This window comes from Prionailurus viverrinus, chromosome D3, assembly GCF_022837055.1.
Source record: "Prionailurus viverrinus isolate Anna chromosome D3, UM_Priviv_1.0, whole genome shotgun sequence".
In the NCBI taxonomy this organism is placed as follows: Eukaryota; Metazoa; Chordata; class Mammalia; order Carnivora; family Felidae; genus Prionailurus; species Prionailurus viverrinus.
The window spans coordinates 69,950,702-69,975,233 of record NC_062572.1 but is presented as its reverse complement, the minus strand read 5'-3'; the positions used below and the strand labels follow the sequence as shown (position 1 = coordinate 69,975,233).

Here is a 24,532-nt window from a genome sequence, read left to right as displayed (position 1 = left end):
CCTGCCACCTGACCTCGGGGTCTGCAAACAGAAGGGGTGCTCACAGGTGCCCAACCACCCAGGGCACCAGTGGTGCCCACTCACCAGGACCCACTTGTCCCCAGAGCTGCGGCCTCTAGACCCCAGGGTCGTCAAACAGGAACAAATCAAAGCGCACTGAGTTTTCTTCTCTTTGCCTTTGTTTCATGAATCACCAGGGTGACGGGCTAGAAACCCATGAGTGGGACGGCCACAGGGGAGAAGCTGAGGCTGGCTGGGAGAACAAGGAGCCACCTTGTTGCTTGTCTTGCAGCTTGGTGGGAAGAGGCACCCCTGCCCCGTGCCCCCCCTGAGACACATAGGGAGCAGCGGACCCCTGAGCTCTCGTCTGGAAACCGTCTCGATGCTTTCGGCCATACGATGACAGTGGGGAGATCACTCAGCTATTGTTTAGTCTGCGGGGAGGAGGCTCTGGTCAACCCTGTCACCTCAAAGGCATCTTCTAATCTCATTCCTCACCACCTGTCCTCCACCTTATACCTGGCCCGGCCCTGTCCCCAAACACAAATACACTTCAGCCAACAGAGGCACTCGGGCGGCACACATTCTGAGGAGGCGAGGGGTACAGGGCACAACGGGGACTAGGGTCTGGTTCTGCTTCTGTCACTCACAGGCTACACGACTTCAGGTCTGTTTCCTAAGCTTTCTGGAACTTTCTTCACCCATGGGTAGTATGAACACCCACCTCACAAAACTCTAATGGGTACTTAGGGGGCGGTGTCTGCTCCCAGCCAGTGCACGCTGAATGCCTGCAGAGACACTGCCCGGATGAAAGGGAGGAGGAAAAAGGGCCCCCAGCCAGACAGCTGACAGGAACACCCAGACGCCGGGGGAGTGAGCGTTATTCTGGCTTGCCGCAGAGGTCTGGAAGGGACCCTCAAACTGAGGTTGCTGGACTCAGGGATGGGGCCCCTCGAAGGGCTGGAAATTGCACAGGGGAAGGTGGCTTTGTGGCAGAGATGCCATCATATGGCTTCAATCTTCCCAATGGGAAAGCCCCCAGGATGCCAAGATGCTGGGCTGGCCTGGGAGGGGCCTGCAGGCAGGTGAGGCCAGCCTTGCGCGCTGGCGCCCCCTGCAGGCTGCCCTTCCCGCCAGGAGGGCACTGGACTCTGCAGACGAGGCGGGGAGGGCAGGGAGGAGCAGACCGGACCGCAGACCTCCCCCCACCCCCACCACCCCCCCCCTGCCCCCGGCCGCCGGTGGGGAGAGGGTGACATGGGGTCCGCTCTTCACTCTGGTCAACCCACTGACCAATCATTCGGCAGCAGGCAATTAACAGGCACTCCGTATGGGGCCGGCATGTCTGCTTTAGAATAACAGACACAGAGACACAGACTTGGAAATCGCCCTTCTGACCCCCTTATTTTACAGGTGAGGAAGCCACCAGAAGGGTGAGAGGACTGGCCTGAGGTCACCCAGCTAGAGAAATGCAGGGCAGGGGCTAGAGCTGAGCACGCTTGCAGCCGGTGGGGGGTGGGGGTGGGGGTCTCCTATACCACACCTGTAAGTCCCCTACAGAGCAGTGCCCCAGCTTTTCTTCCCGCCCCTACGTGTCTCCCAAATATTTTCTAGGCTCTCCTCGGTCCTGGACCCCCACTCAACCTTCACAAGCCCAAGGCGCCCAAGGGGCTGAGGGAGCCAGACAGAAGGAACCATGAGCCCTGCTGCACAGCGGGGAAGCCAACCCCCAGACCACATGAGGACACCGAGGTCCACAGCGGGTTGAGCTAGGCCAGATGCTGGCTTCAGACTTCCGTCTCCTGCCCTAACCCTTGAGGCAGGCCAGAAAATATGTGCTGGGGGAGGAGGAGTAGGGGCTCCTGCAGAGGAGGGGGAGATAAGAATGGGTAGGCTTTGTGACACTGCCTGGCCCCGTGGCCTCACGCACAGCCTGCTCCCTCCCTGTGGGCTAAGTGGCCGCTGCAGGAGGAGGGGACAATAAGATAGCATGACGCTGCACGTCTGCGTGTAGAGAAGCGTGAGGGCACCCACCTACAGGCTGCCCTCGGGGGCAGCCGATCCACAGAGAGGGGCTGAGTGAGCCACACGAGGTAGGCACCTGGGACCCTGCCCCTGACTGCCAGGCCCCAGACTATCCGCCTCAGTGACACCCAGGCGTCCAGAGCCCCCCCCCCCCCCCCCCCCCCCCCCAGCAGGCTGGCCTGGGCCCCAGAGGCAGTGGTCCTCCCTGCCTCTTGCCCAAGATGAACTGAGGCCCAAGGTTGGCAGGGACTCGTTGCTGTTAAAGGAGAAGTTTTAGTTCTGGGTTAAAACCGTCTTGGCCTGCGAAGGCAAAAAGCAAGTGCCAGCAAATGAAAAGGCCAGTGTGGTTACTGTGGCCTGGGGTCACGGCCTGGCTGGGCAGCCTCACACCGGGGCTTGCTGACACTGGGGGGGGGGGGGGGGCCCAGCGCTATCCAGACACCCTTGCCAGGCTCGCGGGGCAACACGCGCCTCATCCCACACAACTGTGGCCTGCCTCCCCCCCCCCCCCCCCCCAGCTCCTCTCATCTACAAGCATTTGCTCTGGCTTCTTCCACATTTCCCTTGGGCTCTCCAAATCCTGCCTCTTTTTTTCATGCCCCCTCCTCCAGGAAGTCTTCCCTAGGTGCTAGCACATAAAAGCCTTGCCCCTTCCTCTGACTTTATCTAAGCTTCTCTCCAGTTGAGCTGGCCTTGCCCCTCCAGCAGATTTCTAAATACCTGGTAGAGGCCAGTGGTCCCTGCTTTGCTGGGGTTTAATGGTGCTGAGCATGGGGCACCCAGCAGGGACACAATGCCAGCCTCGGGTCCCCGTGAGGGCTTTCCTTGCTGCTGGATCCCTGGGTTATCCACAGTGCCATCGCTGAATCCCAAGTCCTAGCGTGAGTCGGTGGCCCCTAGGCTTGTAGAAGGTCTGTGTGGGGCCTCTCCTAGGAAACTCAATGAATAATAATAGAAAGAAAAAAGAACGCAAAAAGAGAAACATGATTTTATGAAATTCAGAAGTTCCTCTTGGAGGAAGAGCCTGAAGAGGCTTAAGTGGCTTAAGAGCCACAGACAAAATGATCCGTGTTCCAATAGATTTTAACCATGATTATGTCTGTGGGGTAAGCAGGTGCAGGACACAGGTTTTATTACCCATGTAATGAAGACTAAGTGGAGGGTGGCTGGCGTGTGAGATGGGCCCAAAGTCGCCAGCTGAGCGGTACCAGAACCAGGGTGAGATGTTAGACCGGGTGGGGGTTGGACTCTGGGCTTCATCAATGGTTTCTTATGCCACAAGGCAGGAAGTCATCCAGAGGGAGTCTCTGTGGCCTGCAGGCCGAGTCCCAGGTGACTCTGCTTCTACGCTGCATTAGAGACGCTATTCCTTTCGTCAGACGTTTTCAACACCCAGAGTAATGCAATAACTACCGTCTCTGGGGGTCGGTGGCAAGTCCAACATGTGGAGCTCTGATTTATATGCAGCTGCTCAAGAATAGGCTTATTCCGATTACAGGTATATCCAGAAGCTTTCGATGGAGTCCAGCCAGCCCCAAATCCCACCTAGGCTGCCCCCGCTTGGGTATCACCCCTGTTCAGAGGCCCATCTGGGCACTACACGGTAGCATGGTGGCTCTTGGGTCCTCTCTGCTTCATCGGTCCGGATGCAAATGATCCAGGCATACGTACATACATGGTGTCGCAACCTCTCTGGAACCTGGTTGGTCGTAGCTGGGACTGTCAACAGTAGGTTGATCTGGGAGGCAAGGGGCTTCCCCAGGGCTGGGTGGCCACCCCAGGAGGGGACTGCTCTTGACCGAGCATGTCTGTCTCCACGTATCAGAGATGACTGCCCTCTGTGTACTAGTATCTGGAAGGACACCAAAGGCGTAAGTTGCTCCCCTAAAGGGGCAGCCCACCCTCTTCCTGGCACTGTTGGCTGTAACTGGGGTTGAGGCGGGGCCAGGAAGGGGCTGGGACTGTTTCTCCCTGAAGACTCAACTCCAGGCATGAGGCCGTAGGGACGGAGACTCAGGGCACAGGGAGCCCTGATTCTGAACTTTGGGTTCACTTCCCGGGTGAAGGGTGCACTTCCTGGGTTGATGGTTCTGAGGCTGCCCCCGGAGTTCCTATACTGGAAGGTGACCTTGAGGGGCCACACAATCCAGCCTCTGTTTCATGATTGAGTGTCACCATGTCTTCTGGACAGAGATGCACCAAATGGGGAAAAGTCTAGAAGAAACTAGCAACGGGGCCTCTCATTGTTTTGCATTGTTCTCACGATGCCCCTTGGCCCAGAAGCAATGGAGGCACAGAAAACCCCCCACCCGCTTCCTTGCATTGCACTCTGTATTCCGAGATGCCCGGTGATTGCTCAGCGGCCATCTGGAGGGGAGCTGGGAAGACTTCTGTCCACTTACAGGGACCTCTTATCTGTCTAGGGAGATGCAAGCCAGCTGCCCTGAAAGCAGCGAGTTCAAACCAAGTGTGACCCCCTTGCTGGCCGTTTACATCACTGTCCTGTCGTCCTTTTTCTGTGCCCCCAACTCCTAACTTGATAAGTCACCCTCACCCACACCAGGCATCCAGAACACAGCCCGTGTGCGCAGGGACAGGGGAAGGAGTGGGAGGGGAGATGTGCGGGAGCAGTATGGGGAGGGCGCGGGGGTGGGGTGGGCAAGGGTGGGGGACAGACTGGACAGAGTCCCGTTCATTCTCTCGGCAGGTGGCTACGTGCTCCGTGCCCCCACTGGAACAGAGGTCACGTGCCCTTGGCTAGGAAGCCTGTTCATATGGGGGCCTCAGTTTAAAGATTCTCTACTGACTCCTTGCTCTTGAAGCTCTTGGCACTTGAGAAGGACGGAGAGCAGAGGAAGAATGGTACATCTCTCATGCTGGCCCGCTGGCCCCGCAGCAGGCAACCCCAGCTTCCAGCCTCTGGATTGTGTGTGGGGGGGTGGCTGGAATGCGAGGGTTCCATGCACCAAGGGCTGGGGAGTGGGCTCTGGGGGGGAGAGCGGGGGAACGAGGCGTTGCCCCCCGCAGCTTAGATCTCTGAGGGGAGGGCTCCAATCTGCGTGTGCTCTCTTTACAAAGAGACGACTGTGGCCACCTAAAACCCCTGGTTCTCTAATGTAAGAGATTTCCAAGAGTAACATCCTATAACCCATCACACGCGTCTTCCCAAAGCACAGCTTCTGTTAACCTTCCTGGGCCTCTGGTCTCGCATCTACAGGATGAATGGGTTGGGTGGGTACTCTATAGGTCCTGCCTTCAGGTCCATGCTGTTCTGTGATTAAAAAATAATTTTTTTACATGTTTATTTATTTATTTTTGAGAGAGAGAGACAGTGGGAGAGAGAGAGAGAGAGAGAGAGAGAATGAACGGGGGAGGGGCAGAGAGAGAGGGAAGGAGACTCGGAAGCAGGCTCCACACTATCAACACAGAGCCCCGATGTGGAACTCGAACCCACGAACCGTGAGAACAAGACCTGAGCCCAAATCAAGAGTCGGTCGCTTAACCGACTGAGCTACCCAGGCGCCCCTGTTCTGTGATTTTTAGATAACCTGGGCATGCTACACCTCAAGAACCAACAAGGGCTCCCTGGTCCAACTTCATAAAGTCCAAACCCTTTTGTTCCACCTTATGGACTTCTTCCAGCTCTCCACTTACACCTGGACTGCAGGCCAGTCTCCCCACTGTCCCTCACCTGCACCATTTCTTTGGGTCTTCACTCATTATATTTCCCCCATCAAAAATGAACCTCCCAGAAAACAGTTTGGCAGTTCCTAAAAAGTTAAAAGTAGAATTTCCACGTGATTCAACAATTCTACTTCTAGGTATATTTTCCAAAAGATTGAAAGAAGGGGCCAAACAGATACTTGTACGTACACATTCATGATGGTGCTACTCACGAAAGCCAGAAGAGGAAACAACCCCAGTGCCCACCAATAAACAGATAAACGGATAAACAGAACGTGGTGTAACCACACCCATGGAATATTACTCGCCTGGGACAAGGAAGGAAGTTCTGACACATGCTCCTGCGTAGATGAACCTCGAAACCGTTTTGCTAAGTGTAATAAGCCAGACACAGAAGGACGGCTATTTTATGATCCCACTTCTGTGGGATATGTGTAAGAGCACAAGAGCCATGTTGATAGAAGGTGGGGGGGCTGGGGGGCCGGGGGGTTACTGCCTGGTGGCCACAGGGCTTCTGTTTGGGACGATGAGAGGTTCTGGGGGTGGATGGTGGGAGTGGCTGTGCAACCTTCTGGCTGTGCTTGGTGCCACTCAGTTGTGCACTTAAAACATGGCCCAAATGGTACATTTTATGTTGCATATACTTTATCACAAGAAAACAAGGCCAAATGAAAAAAAAAAAAAAAACCAAAAACAACCAACCAATCCAAACCAAACAAGCCAACCATAAAACCCTCCTTCCCTCTCTGCTTCTCAGCCCCTGCTGCGGAGCCCAGCTCCCTTGGCAAGCCTTCCTCGCCCTGCTAGGCCATGCGGCTGGGGTGGGCCTTTGGGCTCTGCAAGCCATAGGGAACAGCAGTCTTGGGGACTCCTTGAGGAGGAGCTTAGACAATCCCTCAAGACTATTTACTTCTCTTTGAAAGAATGACCTTCGGCCGCCATCCCCTCCCTGCCTTGGGGAGGGCCCCTCTTCCTTGGTGGTGGCTGGGGAGCCTCCCTGGGGAGCCAGGGACAGGGTGGTGAGCAGTTACATAACCTGCAGGGAGATTTTTTCCATCGGCCCAGGCAGTGCCAGCTTTCCAGAGGCGGCCACGGCAGGTAGAGGCGCCCTGTCTGGGCCGGCCGTGCCTGGGCAGGGCAGCGATGCCGTGATCTGGAGCGGCTTAGCATAGCTCAGATTCCCAGCGGCGGCTGGGGGCCGGGCGCTCGCTGAGCTGTGGGGAGGATCTGCTGTCTCCTGCTGGCCTGGCTCTGGGAAGGGGGAAGGAGGAGGTGCTGGGGGTGAGCCGCCAGCCAGCCAGGGGTGACCCTCTGGGGCCCAGGACACCCGAGCTGGCCTTCTCCGATAACCCACTTATCGGCAGGGCCTGCCTCGGCATGGCAGCCTCAGACGGGGAAGCGCCCAGCCAAGTCCTATGAGGGGATTTAGCAGGGAAAATGAAGCCGGGGGTGGGGGTGAGGCTGTGCAGGGAGGAGGACACGGCCTGGCAAGAAACACAGGTGATGGTGAAATAATCCCTGACTCGGGTAAAGTTCCCCTGGCCCAGAGATGGGCGGGAGCAGGACACTGAACTATTCCCTTCTGTTGCCACCAATGTTCCTTTGTCCCCGCTAGGCTGAACTCCTGAACCAACCATCGGATGCTTGCTGAGTACCTGCTATGGGACGGCACGGTAGTGGGGGGGGGGGGGGGGGGACACAAGGATGACAAGGACACAGTCTTTGCTCCCAAGGCACCAGGGGACACAGCCTCCAACAAGAAAACCGTAATGGGCAAGCCGCTGTTCTGGGCTCCTTCTGGGACTTACTGAGGGTCAATGATCACTTTCTTCTCTCTGCCTATGTTCCAATTAAAAATTCAAACTGCTTTTTTTTTTTCCTGTCAAAATTACAGGCGGCTTCTGTCCCACTCAGTATTCCAAAGTTCTAGACGGGGCCTTAGATTCAGCACTTTTGGAAGCCACCTCCTGCTTCCCCTCTACTCCACACCATGTTGAACAGTCAGAGGCAGCTGGAGCCTCGAAAAAGACACTCAGGCTTTAGACGCTACCCTCACCTGCACCAAGTGGGAGAAGAGGACCAGAGGGGTGGGCAGGTTAGCAGAGATGACCCATATACGGGCTCTGCCATTGTGGAAGGTAGCCAGCAAAGGCTTCGTTACGTGTTTGTTGAGAGGAAGAAATGAGGGCTGCCAGAAAGAAGGTACGATCTGCCCATTCCAGAGCAAGCGTGGGCAACAAGTAGCTGTCTCTGGTTCCGGTAGGGTGGACTGGACCTTTGGTATCAGCCAAGCACCGGCTCTCCCTGGTGGGGTAGCTGTGCCTGCTGCAGCCTCCTTTGCAGAAGGTCAAGGTCCTGGGGTCTCCCGTGACACGCGAGGCAGGCTTGCCTGGTGCCCACCATTTGGGGGGAATGCGTGTGCCGACTCCGCATGGCCCTCACAGGGCAAGGACTCCAGCATGGGCAGAATGACTCAGGGTGCTGACACCAGCCAGCAGGTGGGGCGACATTTTTTTTTTTTTTAAGAGAAAAAGACCTTTTTGTGGGTCTGTGCAAACACCATCCACAATCTGCCCACAGGGAAAGCTGCCTGCGTTTGCCTGTGAGCCCTTTGCTTTATCCCCTCTTGATTTCTAGCAACCAGTGGAGGGGAACTCGGGGTGGGTACAGCCCAGGGCTTTGCTCAAGCTCTGGAATGCACAGAACAATGTGCTTCTATCCCTGGGTATGCCTGGCTTGGGCCAACAGTAAAATTAGTTTACATGCCTGGAGTGCACGTCGGCTCAGCGGTGGGCATGCAGAAGTAAGGGAGGTCTAAGCAGAGAGAGAGGGTTCAAGGGGGAGAACCGGGCCTCACCTCAGGAATAGCAGCTGTGTGGTTCATCTGGATAAAGCAAATGGCGATGTAAAGGTGTTTCCTCAGACACCCCCAGCCCTCCAGTGGCCCAGAAAGCTCAGACTCAGAGACTGCTTGCTGGAAAGGCAGTGGGATTATTCCAGAAGGGTGGATTTTGGAATCCCCACGGATAGCTTCGTGAGACAGATTCCTGATTTTCCCAACTTTCTGGCCCTTACACCTCATCTGGGCAGGGGCATGGGAGCCAGGGTGGCGGGCTGGTGGCTCTCATTCAGCCCTATGACTTAGGGTAAAGCTCGTAGCTTTCCTGCGACACTTTTCTCATCTGTGAACATGGGGAAAGATTCCTGCCCTGGAACCCGGCTCGGAGAGAGTCTTGGCATTCACTCACAAGGTGCTCAGGAGTGGAGAAGCTCATCATACACCAGGGAGCACTGGGGCCTGATACTGAGGGCTCCGTCTTTCCCCTACGAGCATTTCCCGAGCACCTACTACATCCAAGTCATGATGCCAGGAGCTGGGACCAAGGCTAACTCAGCCAGGACTTCTGCTCTTGAGCAGCTTACATTTAGAACTGGTTACAACCCCAAGAATCAGTGTTAGCTCCTCTCCTCCCTCCCCCCTGTAAAAGATGGGAGTTAGGAACTCGAGGCTCCAAGTGGAGAGGAACAAGTTTCATTTTTCCCAAAACCTTGAGATAACCAGGAGAGAAGGAGGTTCTCTCTGATGAGTGGAGTTAGAGGGATGGCCCAGTGCCAGTGCTGGCCCCAAGCCAGCAACTGTGGGACCAAGACAGGGGGCAGAGCTTGAGAGAAACGGGGCAGGAATAAGGTGTATGTGTCACTCAAACCCTGAAGACGCATATTATGTTCTGACTTACTGATAGAGCAGCCAGACCAGGGAGTCTTGAGTGTATCTTCTGGGCCTAAACCCACAGTTGAAACCACTCCCAGAGACCCCGCAGAAGCCCTGTGCACCCCCCAGGCACGACTCAGTGGAGTTTCCGTGTTTCAAAAGCTCCAAACACAGTGCTTACTGGTGACCTCGCCTGAAACACAAGGGTTTATCTGCTCTCTAGCTTGAGGCCAGCTTTTTAAAAGACAATCTTATAGAAGGTGCTGGTGGAGAGCAATTTATTTTGAAATCTGGTCAGATGCCAGATTCCGAGTTGGCATTTTTTCACAACAGCCCCGCTGTGTTTACGACTTGAGTTGGGATGAGTTGTTGTTTTTTTTTTTTTTTTTTTTTTTCAAAAAAGGTATCGCATCCTTCTGTTAGATGTGTTGTTGGCAACGGTTGCTAGGGAGAGCTGGGGTCAATTACAGACACACTGATGCCTGCTCTAATAATACTTCGCTCTGCATAGCTCAGATGCAGACACCTCTTGGCTAAACAGGGCACACACATTTCAACAGAGGAGGGCTTGAACTTGTACTACCCAGGCATATCTCGGAGAAGGAGCACTCCCTGAGCCCAAGTGGAAGGCTTGGGGTGGTGACAGGGCAGTGCCGGGTGGAGGGGGCTCAGGCCTCCAATTCCTCTCATTCCAAAGGTCCCATAAAAGAGGCATGCTCATTCTTCCCTGGGTGAAGCTGGAGCCTCCCCCGCCACCCCTCCGCCCTATTATCATTCCACTATTCCCTGGTGACGGTCAAGGCGAGTTTTGGTGACTTCCATAACCCAGGGGTCCTGGGCAACCCATATTCTCCCGGAAGTCAGAAAGCATCCACGCACACACTCTAGTGGGTGTGGAACCCCACAAACACGAAGTCAGGGGCTGGGTGGGAGAGGGGGAGTGAGGCGGGCTGGGCAATGAAACAAATCGACTTCCCAGCTTTTACTGGGTGGCCCGGCCTCTGGTCCACTCCCGACAACGTGGGCTGAGAGTGAGGTCCTTCTCCTGGAACATACGATCACTGCCCTGACAAACGTCGGAGGCCAAGAAAAAGAAAAAGGACGCGGGGAGACAATCTGAGGACAGAGAGAAGTAGGGCCAGTGGCGAGGAGAGGCAGCTCTGGGCTCCCACCGGGATGACTTGGTTAGTGTGGAGGTGCTCCAGGAGGAACCCCAGAATGGGGGAGAGGAGTATAAGAAAGGGCCCCTGGGGTGATCCAGAATAGCTTCCTCACTGCCCGGAGGGGAACCCGAGGCCAGGCAAGGTGAAGGGACTGTCTCAGCTGCCCTGTCTCCTGCTTTGGTGTTCTCCCACCAGCTCGAGCTCCGCGTCTTTCCACATTACTCAGCAAAGAGTCCAGTACCTGGTACAAATTTCTCGACTGGCTCACGGGATGACAGGCAGGGCCAGCTGGTTCGTAAGTGACAACAGTGGCACAGTCAGGGCATCTCTGAAGTGTCTTCCTGACCGCGGTGCTGGGCCAGCTACACAGCAGAATCACGGGGGCGTTCTTTCAAAAGGAAGGCCAGCCTGTCCCTGGAGAATGGAATTCGCCCCGTCTGGGGTAGGACGCCTGCAACAGTGTATCTTACAAGCTCCTCTCCATACGATTCTCACGGGCAGCTAGGCCGAGAACCACTGGCCTAACGAAAACCTGATGGCTGAAACTCACCATTGCCAGGCCAGATTCCCACATTGCACGATCACACCGATAAAAGACTGTGCCTCAGTTGGCCTATTTGTGACACTGAGCCATCACCGACAAACCATCAGTCATCCGATACAATGCCTTGCTACTCAGAGCGTGAGGTCTCTGGGCCACCAGCACCCAGGAACGTGTTGGACCTGCAAACTCTCGGGCTGCACTCAGAGCTACCAAACCAGAATCTGCATTTAAATGACATCCCGTGTGATTCAAAAGCACGTTCAAGTTTGAGAAGCGCTGCTCTGATGAGAGGCACTGATCTGATGCATTTAAGAAATGTCTGTTATTATAATAAGTAGAATTTTGTCTACAAGAACACTAGGGAAAGGACCACGTTTAAGGCAAAAAGACTCGGTTTTGATGTAAAAATTGGGGACCATTTCTGGGCTGTGGGACTGGTGACAGGGGGTCTACTGAAACCCTAGGGTCCCTGGCATCATCATGGCTCATGAGGGCAGTGTTCTGGGTTCCTGGAGCTGACGATGCGGAGTTTGGCTGGGAAGGGTGAAAGGTCCTTTGACCTCCGCCTGGCCACAGTTACGCTCCATGGGGTCTGCACCCCAGCTTGGGGGGCAGCTCTCTCACCTCTGCCACAGCACCCTCTACGTCAGAGCCCGCCCCTCCCCCTATGCCGCCAGCTCCCGCTGCTGAAACCTGGGGCAGCAAAAAGGAGCACACCCAAAGCCAATGCCGAGAGCTGAGTTCACAGGGTGCTTCACACCCTTGGCACATTGCGGCCAGCATCACGAAGCCGGGCCTCTGACGTGGAGGAAGCCGCCTAACTGACCACAGCGGGGGACGGGGTGGGGCATCTCAGAGGCCACGGAAGGGGGCTGGCTGGAGACCCGGTGAGCTGTAAGAGGATGGAGTGGAGAGTGAACCACAGAGGGAGAGAGGGAAGGGGAGAGCTCCGGGGGCCGGGCTGGGGCTGTCTGCCAGGTTTGCCAGAAAATGAAGGCAAGGAAAAAAAGACACCCCTGTGGGCCTTAAGAAGGAAAGTGGGGTGTGATGACCCATGCCTACTTCCCTCTTTTCTTGTACCTTGTGAGTCTGGGGTGATGAATGGCCATGAATCAATCATGCTGCCTGGAAAGCTGACTTCCATCTGTCCCCTCCTCAGCGGCTGGGAGAAGCAGCAGGGCCCGAGGAGGCCCAATCAGACCCATGGGGGGTGGTTTCCTCTGGGCCTCGCAGTCAGGGAGTTGATCCGTCAGGAGCTCGGGGCAGCTGCACACGCGCACATCCAGTCTGCCCTCCATGGGAGCCTGAAGGGCCTTGAAAGTGAGCATCTGGCTCAAGCCCTTCGAGGGGTTCTCTGCTTAGCTTACGCAAAAGCTGGGGCTGCGGGTGGTGAAGACAGGGTGAGTGGGGGCCAACGGGGGACATTTGGGTTTCTAAATACCTAATCCACAAGTGCTCTACCCAGGCAAGTGGCAGATGTGGGGCTGAGAGCCCTCCTCTGCTCCAGGGACAAGATGGCATCAGTAGGGCCATCTCCCAAAGCACATGACGTACCTGTCCTTGAGGCACACTAGGGGGTGGGCAGGTTTCTGAGGACTAGGGGCACCCGGGACTGTTTCCTGCAGTGGAAGGGCCCAGGGAAAGTGAGGGAGGAGGAGGCTTGCGTGGGGCCCCTCGTGCCCCTCCTCGAGGCCCCCGCCTCATCGCCGGCAGCGCAAAACCGTAAGGTCCCCTGATGGGCGTCAAGCAGCCAAGCCACGCACGTCCCAGCGGGAGCCGCAGAGGTCCAGTTCCAGCTGATGACCCCTGAATCAGGTCGGAAAGCCCTGTTTCCCGGCATTCAGGTTAGCGTTCTTGCCCTGAGCTCGTGTTTGCCAAACCAGGCCTCTCGGCATACTAATTCCAGAAGAAGTTATTAGCTGGGGGATGCAAAGGAGACTCTGTTGAGTTCAGTGCGGCCAAACAGGTTCCCTTCCTGCTGTGCTGAGCCAGCCCACTTTGTGGCTGACGGAGAGGCGGGCGCGCCACGGAGCCCCTTCTGTGGTTGAGCATTTCCCAGGATTGATGCCCTGCCGGACACCGTGGGCAAGGCTGCTCTAACCACAGGTCATTGGAAGAAATGCCTGACCCGGGCAGGATCCTGGGCGGCCCCTGCGGCCAGCTGCCCTTCCCAGCTGGGTGCGTCTCGTCCGCACGCCCTGTATGTCTGTCCGCCACTGGTTCTGGCTAGGTTACTTGGAGCTGGCAGCCGTTGTCTAGAAGTCTTGTCCTATCCTGGCCCTTCTCGGAAAAAGATCTAAATCCAAGGCGAATGGCCGATCCCGGCCCTGACTCCCCCATGCTTGGCAGGACGTGGCAGACAGGCCGCTCCCGGCCGTCACCCTCCACACTCTCCCAGGACATTCCGGCCCGTGAGGAACATGCCCGATGTGCAAATCCCTCAGGTAATGCGGGAATTCGTCACCAGGGGAGCGTGGGCGATCCAGGAATGGGAACCTGATCGGGGCCTGGAGCTGGAAAGAAGCAGGCCAGGCTGGCCAGCGAGGGCTCGGGTTGCAGTGAGCAGGCTCTCCCCAGGAAGAGGGGAGGAGGGCGGGGATGGAGCCCTGTGGGCAGCATGTGGGGGGGAGGGGGCTCCCTCCTCCCTGTTTTTTAGGAGGAGACCTTAGACTTCGAACCAGGTGGTTGAGACCAAGGCGACCACATGCCTTGGTTTATGTCTGGTGTCTGGGCGTAATTACAAACAGAGCCCTCGCGACTCTCAGGACGGTTGTAGTTTGGATGACTTGTCACACGGTCGCCCTTGTTCAGACAGACCCGCAGGTGGTCTCTGCCCGCTCTGCACCCCTGCTTTCCGAACCGCCAGGCTCTAGTCTCACCTCACCTGGGCTGGAAACTCAATTCACATCTCAACTAGCCTAAGGTACAAAGTCACACTACAGAAGACTTTTCTCCAGCCAAGAGGCCCCAGCCATGGTGGCCATGCCGGGCCACCAGCTACCTCTCCTCTGATGCCACCAGTTTACCTGCTAGCACCCGTGACAGAAGGGCAGGGATCGGCCCCTGGCTCGTGGGATGGAACGGCGCTGGCCTTAGTCTGCGCACCCACACCCTTACCGACACTACACGCTCACGGTCACGAAACCAGCACTGGATGCGGGGAACCCACGGAGGAAGAAGCGAAAAGGGGGGGAGGAGGGATTTTGAGCCGGAAGGCACCGAGGAACAAGATAGTCTTAGGTCGCCACACTTCCCTTTTGCCCTAAGAGTGGTTTCAGGAAGCCCAGTGTATCGGCAAGAAGATCACACCTCTCCTGCTCAAAGCCTTTGCACCTTCTGCTCAGCTCCAGCCACACCACCTCCAGGGCCTGGGGGTGGTGGTCCGGGGCGGGAGGAGGAAAGGTGAAGTCTACACCCGGTTCACGTCTGCTCGGACGCGGAGAGGTCAAAGCGCAGACACTGGTGAAGAGCAAGGATCAGCTCTCTTATCGTGGAAATAGAAAGAGGGAAAGGCTGGTTAAACACGAAACACCTATAAAATTATATTGGTCCATTGTAACCATGGATCACTCACACAAACACACGCAAATCCGGCCACTCATCCCGTGCCCCTCAAGTGCCTTTTTATTTTCTATAATTAATCGGGCAAGGGTGGAACTTGGGAAAAGTTCAACTGTGGTCAGAATCTGCAGCCTTCTCTCTAGTAATAACCCACTGGCGGGCGCGGCGGGGCGGGGGAGGGGAGGCTCAGCTGTCGGTGTCCGGTTACCTGAAGCATGTTGAGGAGCAGGCTCCGGAACTTGGTCCCCTCCACCATGAAGAGTGCCATCTTGTCGCAGAGCTTTGCGGCCGTAAAGGCGAAGCTGCGGTCGGACACGGCCTTCTGGTAGATGGTCCGGACGATCTCTCCCAGCATCTCCTCGGAGTTGGTCGAGTTCTGGGCCTCCTCCATGAAGGTGGTGAGCTTGGCATCCACGTCACTGCTGTTGTTCCGCATGCTGTTGAGGATCTCAATCAACTTGTCCATCTTGTTCTGCTGAGGGTTGGTGGTCTCCACGGCCACTTCGTCCTGGGGGTGTGGGAGACAAACTGAGTCGTGCCTCAGTGGAGCCGAGGATACCACTGGGGGTGGCCAGTGGAGGGAGGCCTGCTGCCCCCAGCAAGGACCCAGCCCTACCTTCATGAACCTGAGGTCTGGTCCCTCTGGGAATGCTGACTTCCACCTAGGACCCCCAACCACCAAGGCCCTCTGCCGACCTTTTTCTTGGCTCTTAGGGGCTGATCTTTCTTGCAAGTTCTAGCTCTTACCCAGGATTCCCACATATATTGGTTCTGTTTGTGTACGTGCCCATCGAAGGTCTCAAGCTAGGAATGACCCAATGGGGCTTGTGAAAGATGAAATAAGGTAACAAAACAAAAAACTGGGTCAAAGAGAAAACGAGGGCAGGAAGGAGGAAAGTATTCAAAATGTCTGCTATATTGGTAAAAGGTGCCCATGGAATGGCCACCTTGCTTTCCAGGCTCCCAGATCCGGATAAACATGGCCCTGGTTTTATGTCCTGTGGAGACTGTGCTGGCCTTCTGTAACAAACGCTATACCCCAGGGAGCCCTCCAGTGTGCCACTAAATGGATGGGCACTGCTAGGAAGGAAATTTCAGACAGCTAACTCTACACCTTTAAGAAGGTTCACTGCACGTACACCGGGCCTGGACAGATCTGATAGTCTCAAAAGTATTTATTCAAATACAATGGATGGGTGGCCAAGAATGTGACTGCCCTACCTACTGGGATGGGAGATCAGGGAAGAAGGGCAGGGTCAGGGACAGAAAGTGGGGTCCCGCGCTTGCCCCCCTATTCCCAACCAGGAGAGCTCTAGGCCGGGAGGCACAGACCAGAGTTCTCGAACCTGCTTTCTGCCTCTAGCTGTACGGCTGTGGGCAGTGGTTTCACCCTCTGGGCCTCAGTCTACTTCCTGGGAAGATGCGGCGGCTGGATGATGTCGAGCTTCCCCTGAGCTCTACTTACGGCCTTAGCCAATGTCCTCCTGCTCTGGGAATCCGGGAGGCCTCACCTAAGGGGAGTGCTCGAAACCCGTGTATGGGTGCTGTGGGCCTATCTTACCCGTTCTAATCCCTTCTTTATCCACCCCACTGCCCCACCATCTGGGCCCCCGGGCAGTATATAAAGTAAGAACCACCCAGGAGGTCTTTATGCATGCCATGGCCTGTCTGCAAGGTATGCGGTGTTGCTTTCATTTTATAGATGAGTCAACGGGGGCTCGGAGAGGTTAGGGGACTTGTCCAAGGTCACCCAGCCAGTCAAAGGCAGAGTGAGGAGCAGCAGGTGGTTTGCTGGGCCCTAAAGCACCAGCTACATTTAGTAGGACTGGAGGGAATTTAGTGAGTAATCCCCTCTCTGTGGCCAGGCTTTGAGGAATGTGTCTCGGCGGGTCTTTAGGAGGACCCTACGCACTGTCACCACGCTGGTCACCACATGCCACCGGCCTGAGAAGGAAGGAAATGAGGGAGGCTCTCCCTCTGGACCTCACAGCTGCTTCCCCCACCGGGGGCAGTGGGGCAGGAGCTCAGGGCTGTGGAGGACGCAGGTGCAGCTTCAGGCATTGGCTGGGGAAGGGGTCTGACCTGCCTTGTCCTGCCCGAGTGTGGACCTGGGCTTGGCCTTTCAGGCAAAAGGGGGAGGAAAGAAAGCAGCAGTGAGAGGCCAGAGAGAAGCCCAGAGCTTCGAGCTCCGCAGAAGCCCCACAATGAGGACTCTGTGGGGAGGGCTCGGGGCCAGCCGGCCTTTCTCAGGAGCAGTTCCTCTCCAAGGTGACCTTTCCTGCATCCCTGGCAGGGAAGGGGGGCCAGGGTGAGCACAGTGGACACGATGCTGCCGTTGACATAGCCTTATCCCTTTGCTAGAGGCTCAGGGACACGTCCCCTTGAATCAGCGAACCGGGCTCTGGGGGCCACGGTCAGGATACAGTGAAGAAAGAGAGGCTGCTGGGGTGGGGGCAACAGTTGCGAAGGCCCTTCCTCTCAGGGCTGGTGTCGGAGCACAGTTGGCACCCGTATGAGGCTGGGGTTGAGGGCCTCCTTCAGTTTTGTCCCTTAGACGCCTCCTGGGCCGCTGGCGGATCAAGGAGGAGAATGGCAAAATCGAGACCCGCTCGCACTCTGCCCGACTCACCTTTGCTCTCGACCCTGGTGGGGACCACAGCTGGCCGGCGCTTACCTTGGGGGGAAGCATCCGTCCTTACCGTACAAGCTCCCAGTCTTTCCCAAATGCCCTTTAGCACTGTCAGGGCAGTGTTGGACCCCAGAAAATGCTGGAGGCAAGAACCAAGCCTTCCCTGCGCGCTTCCCATCCCCCTCAGGTACATGCTTCTTCCTCCCCTTCCCTCCCAGGCTGCGGGCTGGTGCCCAACGCCCACCTCGGCCTCTTGGGGGACCAGAAGGTGAGGAGCCGGAATGTGCCGGAGGGGGTTCACGTACGGGCCAGTCCTCCGGTGGCCAGCAGTCCCTGAGGCAGTGGTGGCCGCCTCAAACCCGAGCCCGCCTACCAAAGTGCCTACCTCACGATGTCTTCCCTGGTACAAGAGAACAACGAAAATTCATTTACCGGTACCTTTTCTTTCAGCCTTCGCCGCAGCCTGTCTTTGGAAGACTGGAGCAGGGTAATTTTGGGCCGCTCCCCGATGCGCTCGGGAATAATACTGTCTTTAGGCTTTGTCTCGGCCTCTGGACCCCCCGGCTGCGGTGGGGGCAGCCTCTCGGAAGCCACTGAGGCTGGGGCATCAGGGCTGCGGGGGGGCTCGAGGCCGCCGTGCCCGGTGTCCCCCAGGGCATCCTCAAGTTTGGGGCTCTCCACGGTCACGGTCTCTTTGGCATTGCGGTGGGCGCCTGCCTCCCCCTTGTCGCCTGGCGGGTGCTTCATGTTGCTGTGGTGCCAGCGCCGGTTCTGGCTGTAGCCGTGATGAGTGGGCCTCCCTGAGGGGTGAGGCACCGAGCCCCCCTGGTAGGATTTCTGGTGGTCCCTGTTGTGTTTGGCACTGACCGGCTGGTGGTCACCATGCTGTTGGGGCTTGTTCCCTCCCGGAGGCCTCTGCTGCCGTCTGCAAACCGAAGAGGAAAGACAGAGAGGGTCACTGGGAGGATTGTTCAGGGTCCCTGTGTCCAAATGCTGCGCGAGCAGTTCACGGAGCTGTTCATGTATTCGTTCTGTCTACCCCCTTACTGGACACCTCCTCTGTGCCCGACTCCGCGGCAGGGCCTGTGGACACAGCACAGCACGAGACAGACGGGGGGCCTGCGATTACAGAGGGGTCAAGTCAGTCCCTGAGTTCGAGTCGTATTTTCTGCCCTTGTTAGAATACACATCAGCACACGCGTGGGGAGCCAAAGTCACACGATGCGTCAGAGCAGATCGTGAATCCTCCTGACTCTGACCCCAGCCACCCAGCTTGTACTCTTGATGCACCTGTTACCATTTTGGGACTCCTCCCAATGCAGTCTACGCACGTTCCGGAGAAGATACATACATAGACCTGTATCTGGTGACAGCTATCCTGTGAATCAATTTTTACCATCATGGCTCTTGTGAAGTTGTATCATTTGTTCAACAACTTTGTGTGCGTGTGTGTGTGTGTGGGGGGGGGGTACATTGACATTTTCACCCCCAAGCCCACAAACAAAATATGCAATAAGAAACTGTTATGCACTCAATGGTGTGTCCCCACCCCTTCAATTCACATGTTGAATACTCAATCCCTAGTACCCAAGAATGTGACTGTATTTAAAGATACGGGCCTTTAAAGAGGGGATTGAGTTACTCCGTTAGGCCGTTAGGGTGGGCCTCAATCCAATGGGACTGGTGTCCTTATAATAAGAGGAAATCTAGACACATAGAGAGACACCAGGGATGTAGACACAGAAGAAAGACCGTGTGAAGATACAGCAAGACAGACATCTGCAAGAGGAGAGGCCCCAGAAGAAACAAACCAAGAAGACACCTCAGTCTTGGACTTCCAGATTCTAGGGCTCTCAGAAAAAAAGATTCTGTTGTTGAGCTGCCCCGTCTGTGGTATTTTGTCACGGGGGTCCGAGCTGACTAACCCACAAGCGACATTTGACTCACCGATTTACCGGACACACTATTTTCTAAGCCAGAGAACATGACAATGGAACAAATCTGAGGTGTGCACAGGAGATGAACCCCAAACATTTTGATCGATCTCTGGAAGCACTCTTGCGCTCACCCCCCAGTGTTTTCCATGCCCTGACTTTATGGGATGCGCAGCTGGAGAACTGCAACCTGTCCCTTTGGTGGCGACAGCGGACCTTCATGGCACTGAATTTTATGAACCCAAAAAAGGCATTGATTTACTTTGAAACTATTATTACTTATATAAACTCAGTTTCAATGTTCACTTGACAATTTCGTATCCGTGAAAATCTGGAGGCATCTTGGACTGAGGTTAAACATATCATTTTTCCGTTAAAATTAATGAAAACAATTTTTTTCCCATTGAAAAGCTTTGCCTCCTGGCAGGGTTTTCAAGGGGAATTAAAGTTATTAAGTGGGAGACAGGTGTATAGTGTTTTGTTTCCACACAAATGGTAAAGACAATACATCGCATGTTAGAAGTAGAAATTAGGGTGTTTCTTGGGGGGGGGGAAGTTTGATGATCTGTTACAAGAGCCTCTAGTACATGTAAATTGCTGCACCTTGTTAATTCCACTTGGTGGCAATTTATCGAAAGGAAATACTCAAAAGCCTTGCACAGGGATGTAGGCACAATTTGTGCATCGTGGCAGTGTTTAACAGTGAGAAACAATGTGGAATGTTAAGAACCTGGTGTTAAGACTTCACTCTGGTTGATGGAAGAAAGCATGTGTTGTCCTATGTGTAGCATGGTGCTACTTTTTAAGGCAAATATTTGTATGCATAGAAAAATCTGGAAGGAAAGGCGCCTGGGTGGCTCAGGCAGTTAAGTGTCCAACTCTTGATTTCGGCTCAGGTCATGATCTCACAGTTCTGCATGGGGTCAATCCCCGCATTGGGCTCTGAGTTGGCACCACGGAGCCTGCCTGGGATTCTCTCCTTCTCTCTCTATCCCACCCCTGCACTCTCTTTCTCCCTCTCGCACACTCTCCCTCTCTCAAAATAAATAAATTTTAAAAAACGTAAAAAAAAAAAACAACACAGAAACATCAGGAAGGAAACACATCAAAATGCTAACAGTGGTTAACTCTGGGGGATGGGATGAGGATTTTTCTTTTTTTACTTGTGTTTTCTAAAAGAACATGAATTTATTTTTCTAAACTTTTTACTGTGAGATAATTACAGATTCGCGTGCACCGGTAAGAAATAATACAGAGAGATCTTTTGCATCTTCTACCCAGTTTCCTCCCATGGTAACATCTTGCAGAACTCTGGTACAAGATCACAATCAGGATTTTGACATTGATACAGTCAAGATACAGAACATTCCCATCACTGCAAGGATGCCTTCCTGTTGCCCTTTTGCAGCCACACCTACTTCCCTTCCACCACCTCCTCCTGAGCCCCTAGCAATAAGTAATCTAGTCTTCACGTCTACAACTTGTCATCTCAAAAATGTTATATAAATGGAATCATTTACAATCTGTTACAAGAGCCTCTAGTACATGTAAATTGCTGCACCTTGTTAATTCCACTTGGTGGTAATGTTACATACATTACAGTATGTAACCCGGTGGGATTGGCTTTTTTCACTCAGCATCACTCCCTGGAGATTCATCCAGGGCGTTGCACGTATCCCTAGTTTGTTCCTTCTTACTGCTGAGTAGTGTTCCACAGTGTGGATGTATTAGCGAGTTTAACCATGTACTCGCTAAAAGGCATCTGGGTGGGTTCTAGTTATTGGCTACAGTGCACAAAGCTTCTATGGACATTTGTGCACAGGTTTTTGTTAAGTTTTCATTTCTCTGGGATAAGTGCCTGGCGGTGCCATTACTAGGTCATATGGTAGCTACTTGGTTTAAAAAGAGAACTACTGGGGCGCCTGGGTGGCGCAGTCGGTTAAGCGTCCGACTTCAGCCAGGTCATGATCTCGCGGTCCGTGAGTTTGAGCCCCGCGTCGGGCTCTGGGCTGATGGCTCGGAGCCTGGAGCCTGTTTCCGATTCTGTGTCTCCCTCTCTCTCTGCCCCTCCCCCGTTCATGCTCTGTCTCTCTCTGTCCCAAAAATAAATAAACGTTGAAAAAAATTTTTTTTTAAAAAAAAAAAGAGAACTACTGAGGGGTGCCTGGGTGGCTCAGTTGGCTGAGCATCCGACTTCAGCCCAGGTCATGATCTTGTGGTTCGTGGGTTCGAACCCCACATTGGGCTCTGTGCTGACAGCTCGGAGCCTGGAGCCTGCTTCAGATTCTGTGTCTCCCTCTCTCTCTGCCCCTCCCCCACTCAAGCTGTCTCTCTCTCTCTCAAAAATAAATAAACATTACAAAAAGAGAGAGAGAGAGAGAGAGAGAACTATTGAACTATTTTCCAGAGAGATTATATCACTTTACACTCCCACCAGCAACACACAAACTGTTCTCAGTCATTACGTCTGTGGATAATTTTCCAGGCCCATTTTTTCTCTGCTCTACATTACAGAGTCTGAGACCATGTATGCTAGATTTGCTGTTATGGACCCCCAGGTCCCAGAAGCTCAGTTCACTTTTTTTTTTTTTTTTGGTCGATTTTCTCTGTGTGGCTCAGATTAGATCTTTTTTTTTTTTTTAATTTTTAAATGTTTGTTTATTTTTGAGAGAGAGAGAGAGAGAGAGAGAGAGCAAGCAGGGGAGGGGCAGAGACAGAGGGAGACACAGAATCTGAAGCAGGCTCCAGGCTCTGAGCTGTCAGCATAGAGCCTGGTGCAGGGCTCGAACCCACGAACTGTGAGATCATGACCTGAGCTGAAGTCGGATGCTTAACCGATTGAGCCACCCAGGCGCCCCATGGATCATTTTTATTCTATCTTCCAGTACACTGGTTCTTTCCCTTGTCCCTCCATTCTGCTGTTGAACCCACGCATTGAGTTTTTAATTTAACTATTAGGTTTCATTTGGTTCTTTGTTATAGCTTCTATTTCTTTGCCAAGACGTAATTTTTCATTTGTTTCAAGCATGTTCTTTTGAAGCATTTTCATGCTGGCTGCTTTAAAATCTTTTGTCAGAGAATTCTAACACTTCTGTCATCTTGGTATTGGTGTCTTATTGTCTTTCTTTACTCAGTTGAGATCTTTCTGAGATTTCCGGTTGAAATCTGGACATCTTCAGTATTGTGTTATGAGCCTCTGGGCTCATGGAGAACTGTTTTAGCTGGCTTCCTCTGACCTTGCTTCCAATAGTGGAAAGGGTTGCCGTGCCCTGTTACTACCGAGTGGGGAGTACAGGTCGGGTTTCCTACTGGGCCTTCTGTGACACCCCAAGGGAGGCCTGCTTTACTGCGGTACGGGGTTGGGAGTTCGGGCCCCTCACACCGATGCCTCCCTGGCGGGGAGGGGAAGCGTGCGTATTGCTACTCTCCACGTGGCCTCCACTGACACCATGGTGGAGGGGGGGCGTGGAGCCTTGTACCTGGTAGAAATGGGGTGGGATTCAAGGCCCCCATGTGGCCCCCACTGACACAGAGGAAGGGGTGCTCAGTGCCCCACAGGGACGAGTCCTAACTCCTCACTCGGCCTCTCTGACCCCACCCTGGTGGAGTATTTGGGTGCCTCCTCAGCCTGGTGACTGTGCTCGTGTGGGTCAGGCCCACTGACCTCTGCTTGTGTGGGTCAGGCTGGAGCCCACATTTTTCCTGGGAGGTTTGCCTAGAGTAGAGCATTACTGTCCAGGAGTTTTCTGTCTTGTAAGGTTGCCCCTTTCCTGGTCCTTTAGCGAGAGAGGGCAGGCTTTTGTTGGGGCTTTCCGGTCTGCCTGGGCCTACTGGCATTTCTGGGTTGCCAACTTCTTTACCTCCAAGTCTGGGATCTGTGAGGCCAGGAAGAAAACTCTGGTAAGTTACCACGGTGCCGTGGCCCGAGTGCCATGGTGCCCAGCCAGTCTGCCTGCTTTCCACCTTCTGGAGTCCTCTTATGTCCATTTTTATATAGGATGTTCAGGGTTTCTAGTTGTCTGTATTTATTTTAATAATTTAAGAGTCGTTGTAGAAACATCTGTAGAAGCCTGGTACATTGAACTGAGGCCGGCTGACCGGGTGTGCCCTGGGCCCTTCTCATGAGGCCTGCCTGGTATTTTTCATCATTGGGTCTGAAGTGCATACTGGGTACAAAAAGCCGTGCTGTCCCGATACGTGGGTGCAAAAGGCTTCTCCTCTAACACCCCTCATCTCTACCAGCACACCTAAGGCTCTATCTAGTTTTACTCCCCAGTGGCCTCACTCTTTTTTTTTTTTTTAAGTTTTCATTTCTTTTCTTTAATTTCAATTAAAAACAATTTTTTAGGGGCGCCTGGGTGGCGCAGTCGGTTAAGCGTCCGACTTCAGCCAGGTCACGATCTCGCGGTCTGTGAATTCGAGCCCCGCGTCGGGCTTTGGGCTGATGGCTCAGAGCCTGGAGCCTGTTTCCGACTCTGTGTCTCCCTCTCTCTCTGCCCCTCCCCCGTTCATGCTCTGTCTCTCTCTGTCCCAAAAATAAATAAACGTTGAAAAAACAAAAATTAAAAAAAAAAAAATTTTTTTTTAATGTTTATTCGTTTTTGAGAGATGGAGAGCCAGCAGGGGAGGGGCAGAGAGAAGGGAGATACAGAATCCTAAGCAGGCTCCAGGCTCCGAGCTGTCAGCACAGAGCCCGATGCGGGGCTTGAACCCAAGAATGGTGAGATCACGACCTGAGCCGAAGTCGGACGCTCAACTATGTGAGCCACCCAGGCACCCCTAATTTTAATTTTTTTAAAGTTTATTTATTTATTTTGAGAGAGGGAGAAAGCGTGAGTGGAGGAGGGGCTGAGAGAGGGGGGAGACAGAGAATCCCAAGCAGGCTTTGCACTGTCAGCACAGAGCCCCGTGCAGGGCTCCATCCGACGGGACTGCAGGATCATGACCTGAGCTGAAGTCTGCCGCTTAACTGGCTGGGCCACCCAGGTGCCCCCCCTCCAGAATGGACTCATTCTAAAAACAGTAATCATCAATGGACCAGTGCCTTAAGTCCTGGAAGACTGTCAGTTTGCATTCACAGCAGAGCAGGGGTAGAGAGCACAGGTGCCCAGGGAAGCGTGGGGCCCCATCCGCAAAGTGAGTCACTGAGTCAGTTCTTCCCAGGGATCACCCATTGGCCTTCAGACTGCCCAGACCTAAATCCAGATGCCTGAGACACAAGTCAGCTCAGAAGCCCGAGGCCCTCACCTGAGAATCACGGACTGACCTACACTGGGAGAG

General features: G+C 54.3%; 1 protein-coding gene across 8 annotated transcripts in view; it reads right to left on the bottom strand.

Annotated features, from left to right (window-relative positions):
- Positions 1-24,532, bottom strand: part of CTIF (cap binding complex dependent translation initiation factor) — a 298,093-nt gene that overhangs the window by 75,234 nt on the left and 198,327 nt on the right. For 7 of the 8 annotated variants that reach the window (XR_007145892.1, XM_047828162.1, XM_047828169.1 and 4 more), the window contains 2 exons: positions 17,751-18,243; positions 14,898-15,197 (listed from right to left, as the gene is read on the bottom strand). Coding sequence is in view for 7 of the 8 variants with exons in the window: in XM_047828162.1 (XP_047684118.1) it covers positions 14,898-15,197; positions 17,751-18,243 (793 nt within the window). In the remaining variant the exon portion in view is untranslated. The remainder of the gene's footprint in view (positions 1-14,897; positions 15,198-17,750; positions 18,244-24,532) is intronic. The other variant, XM_047828168.1, reaches the window with a different exon arrangement.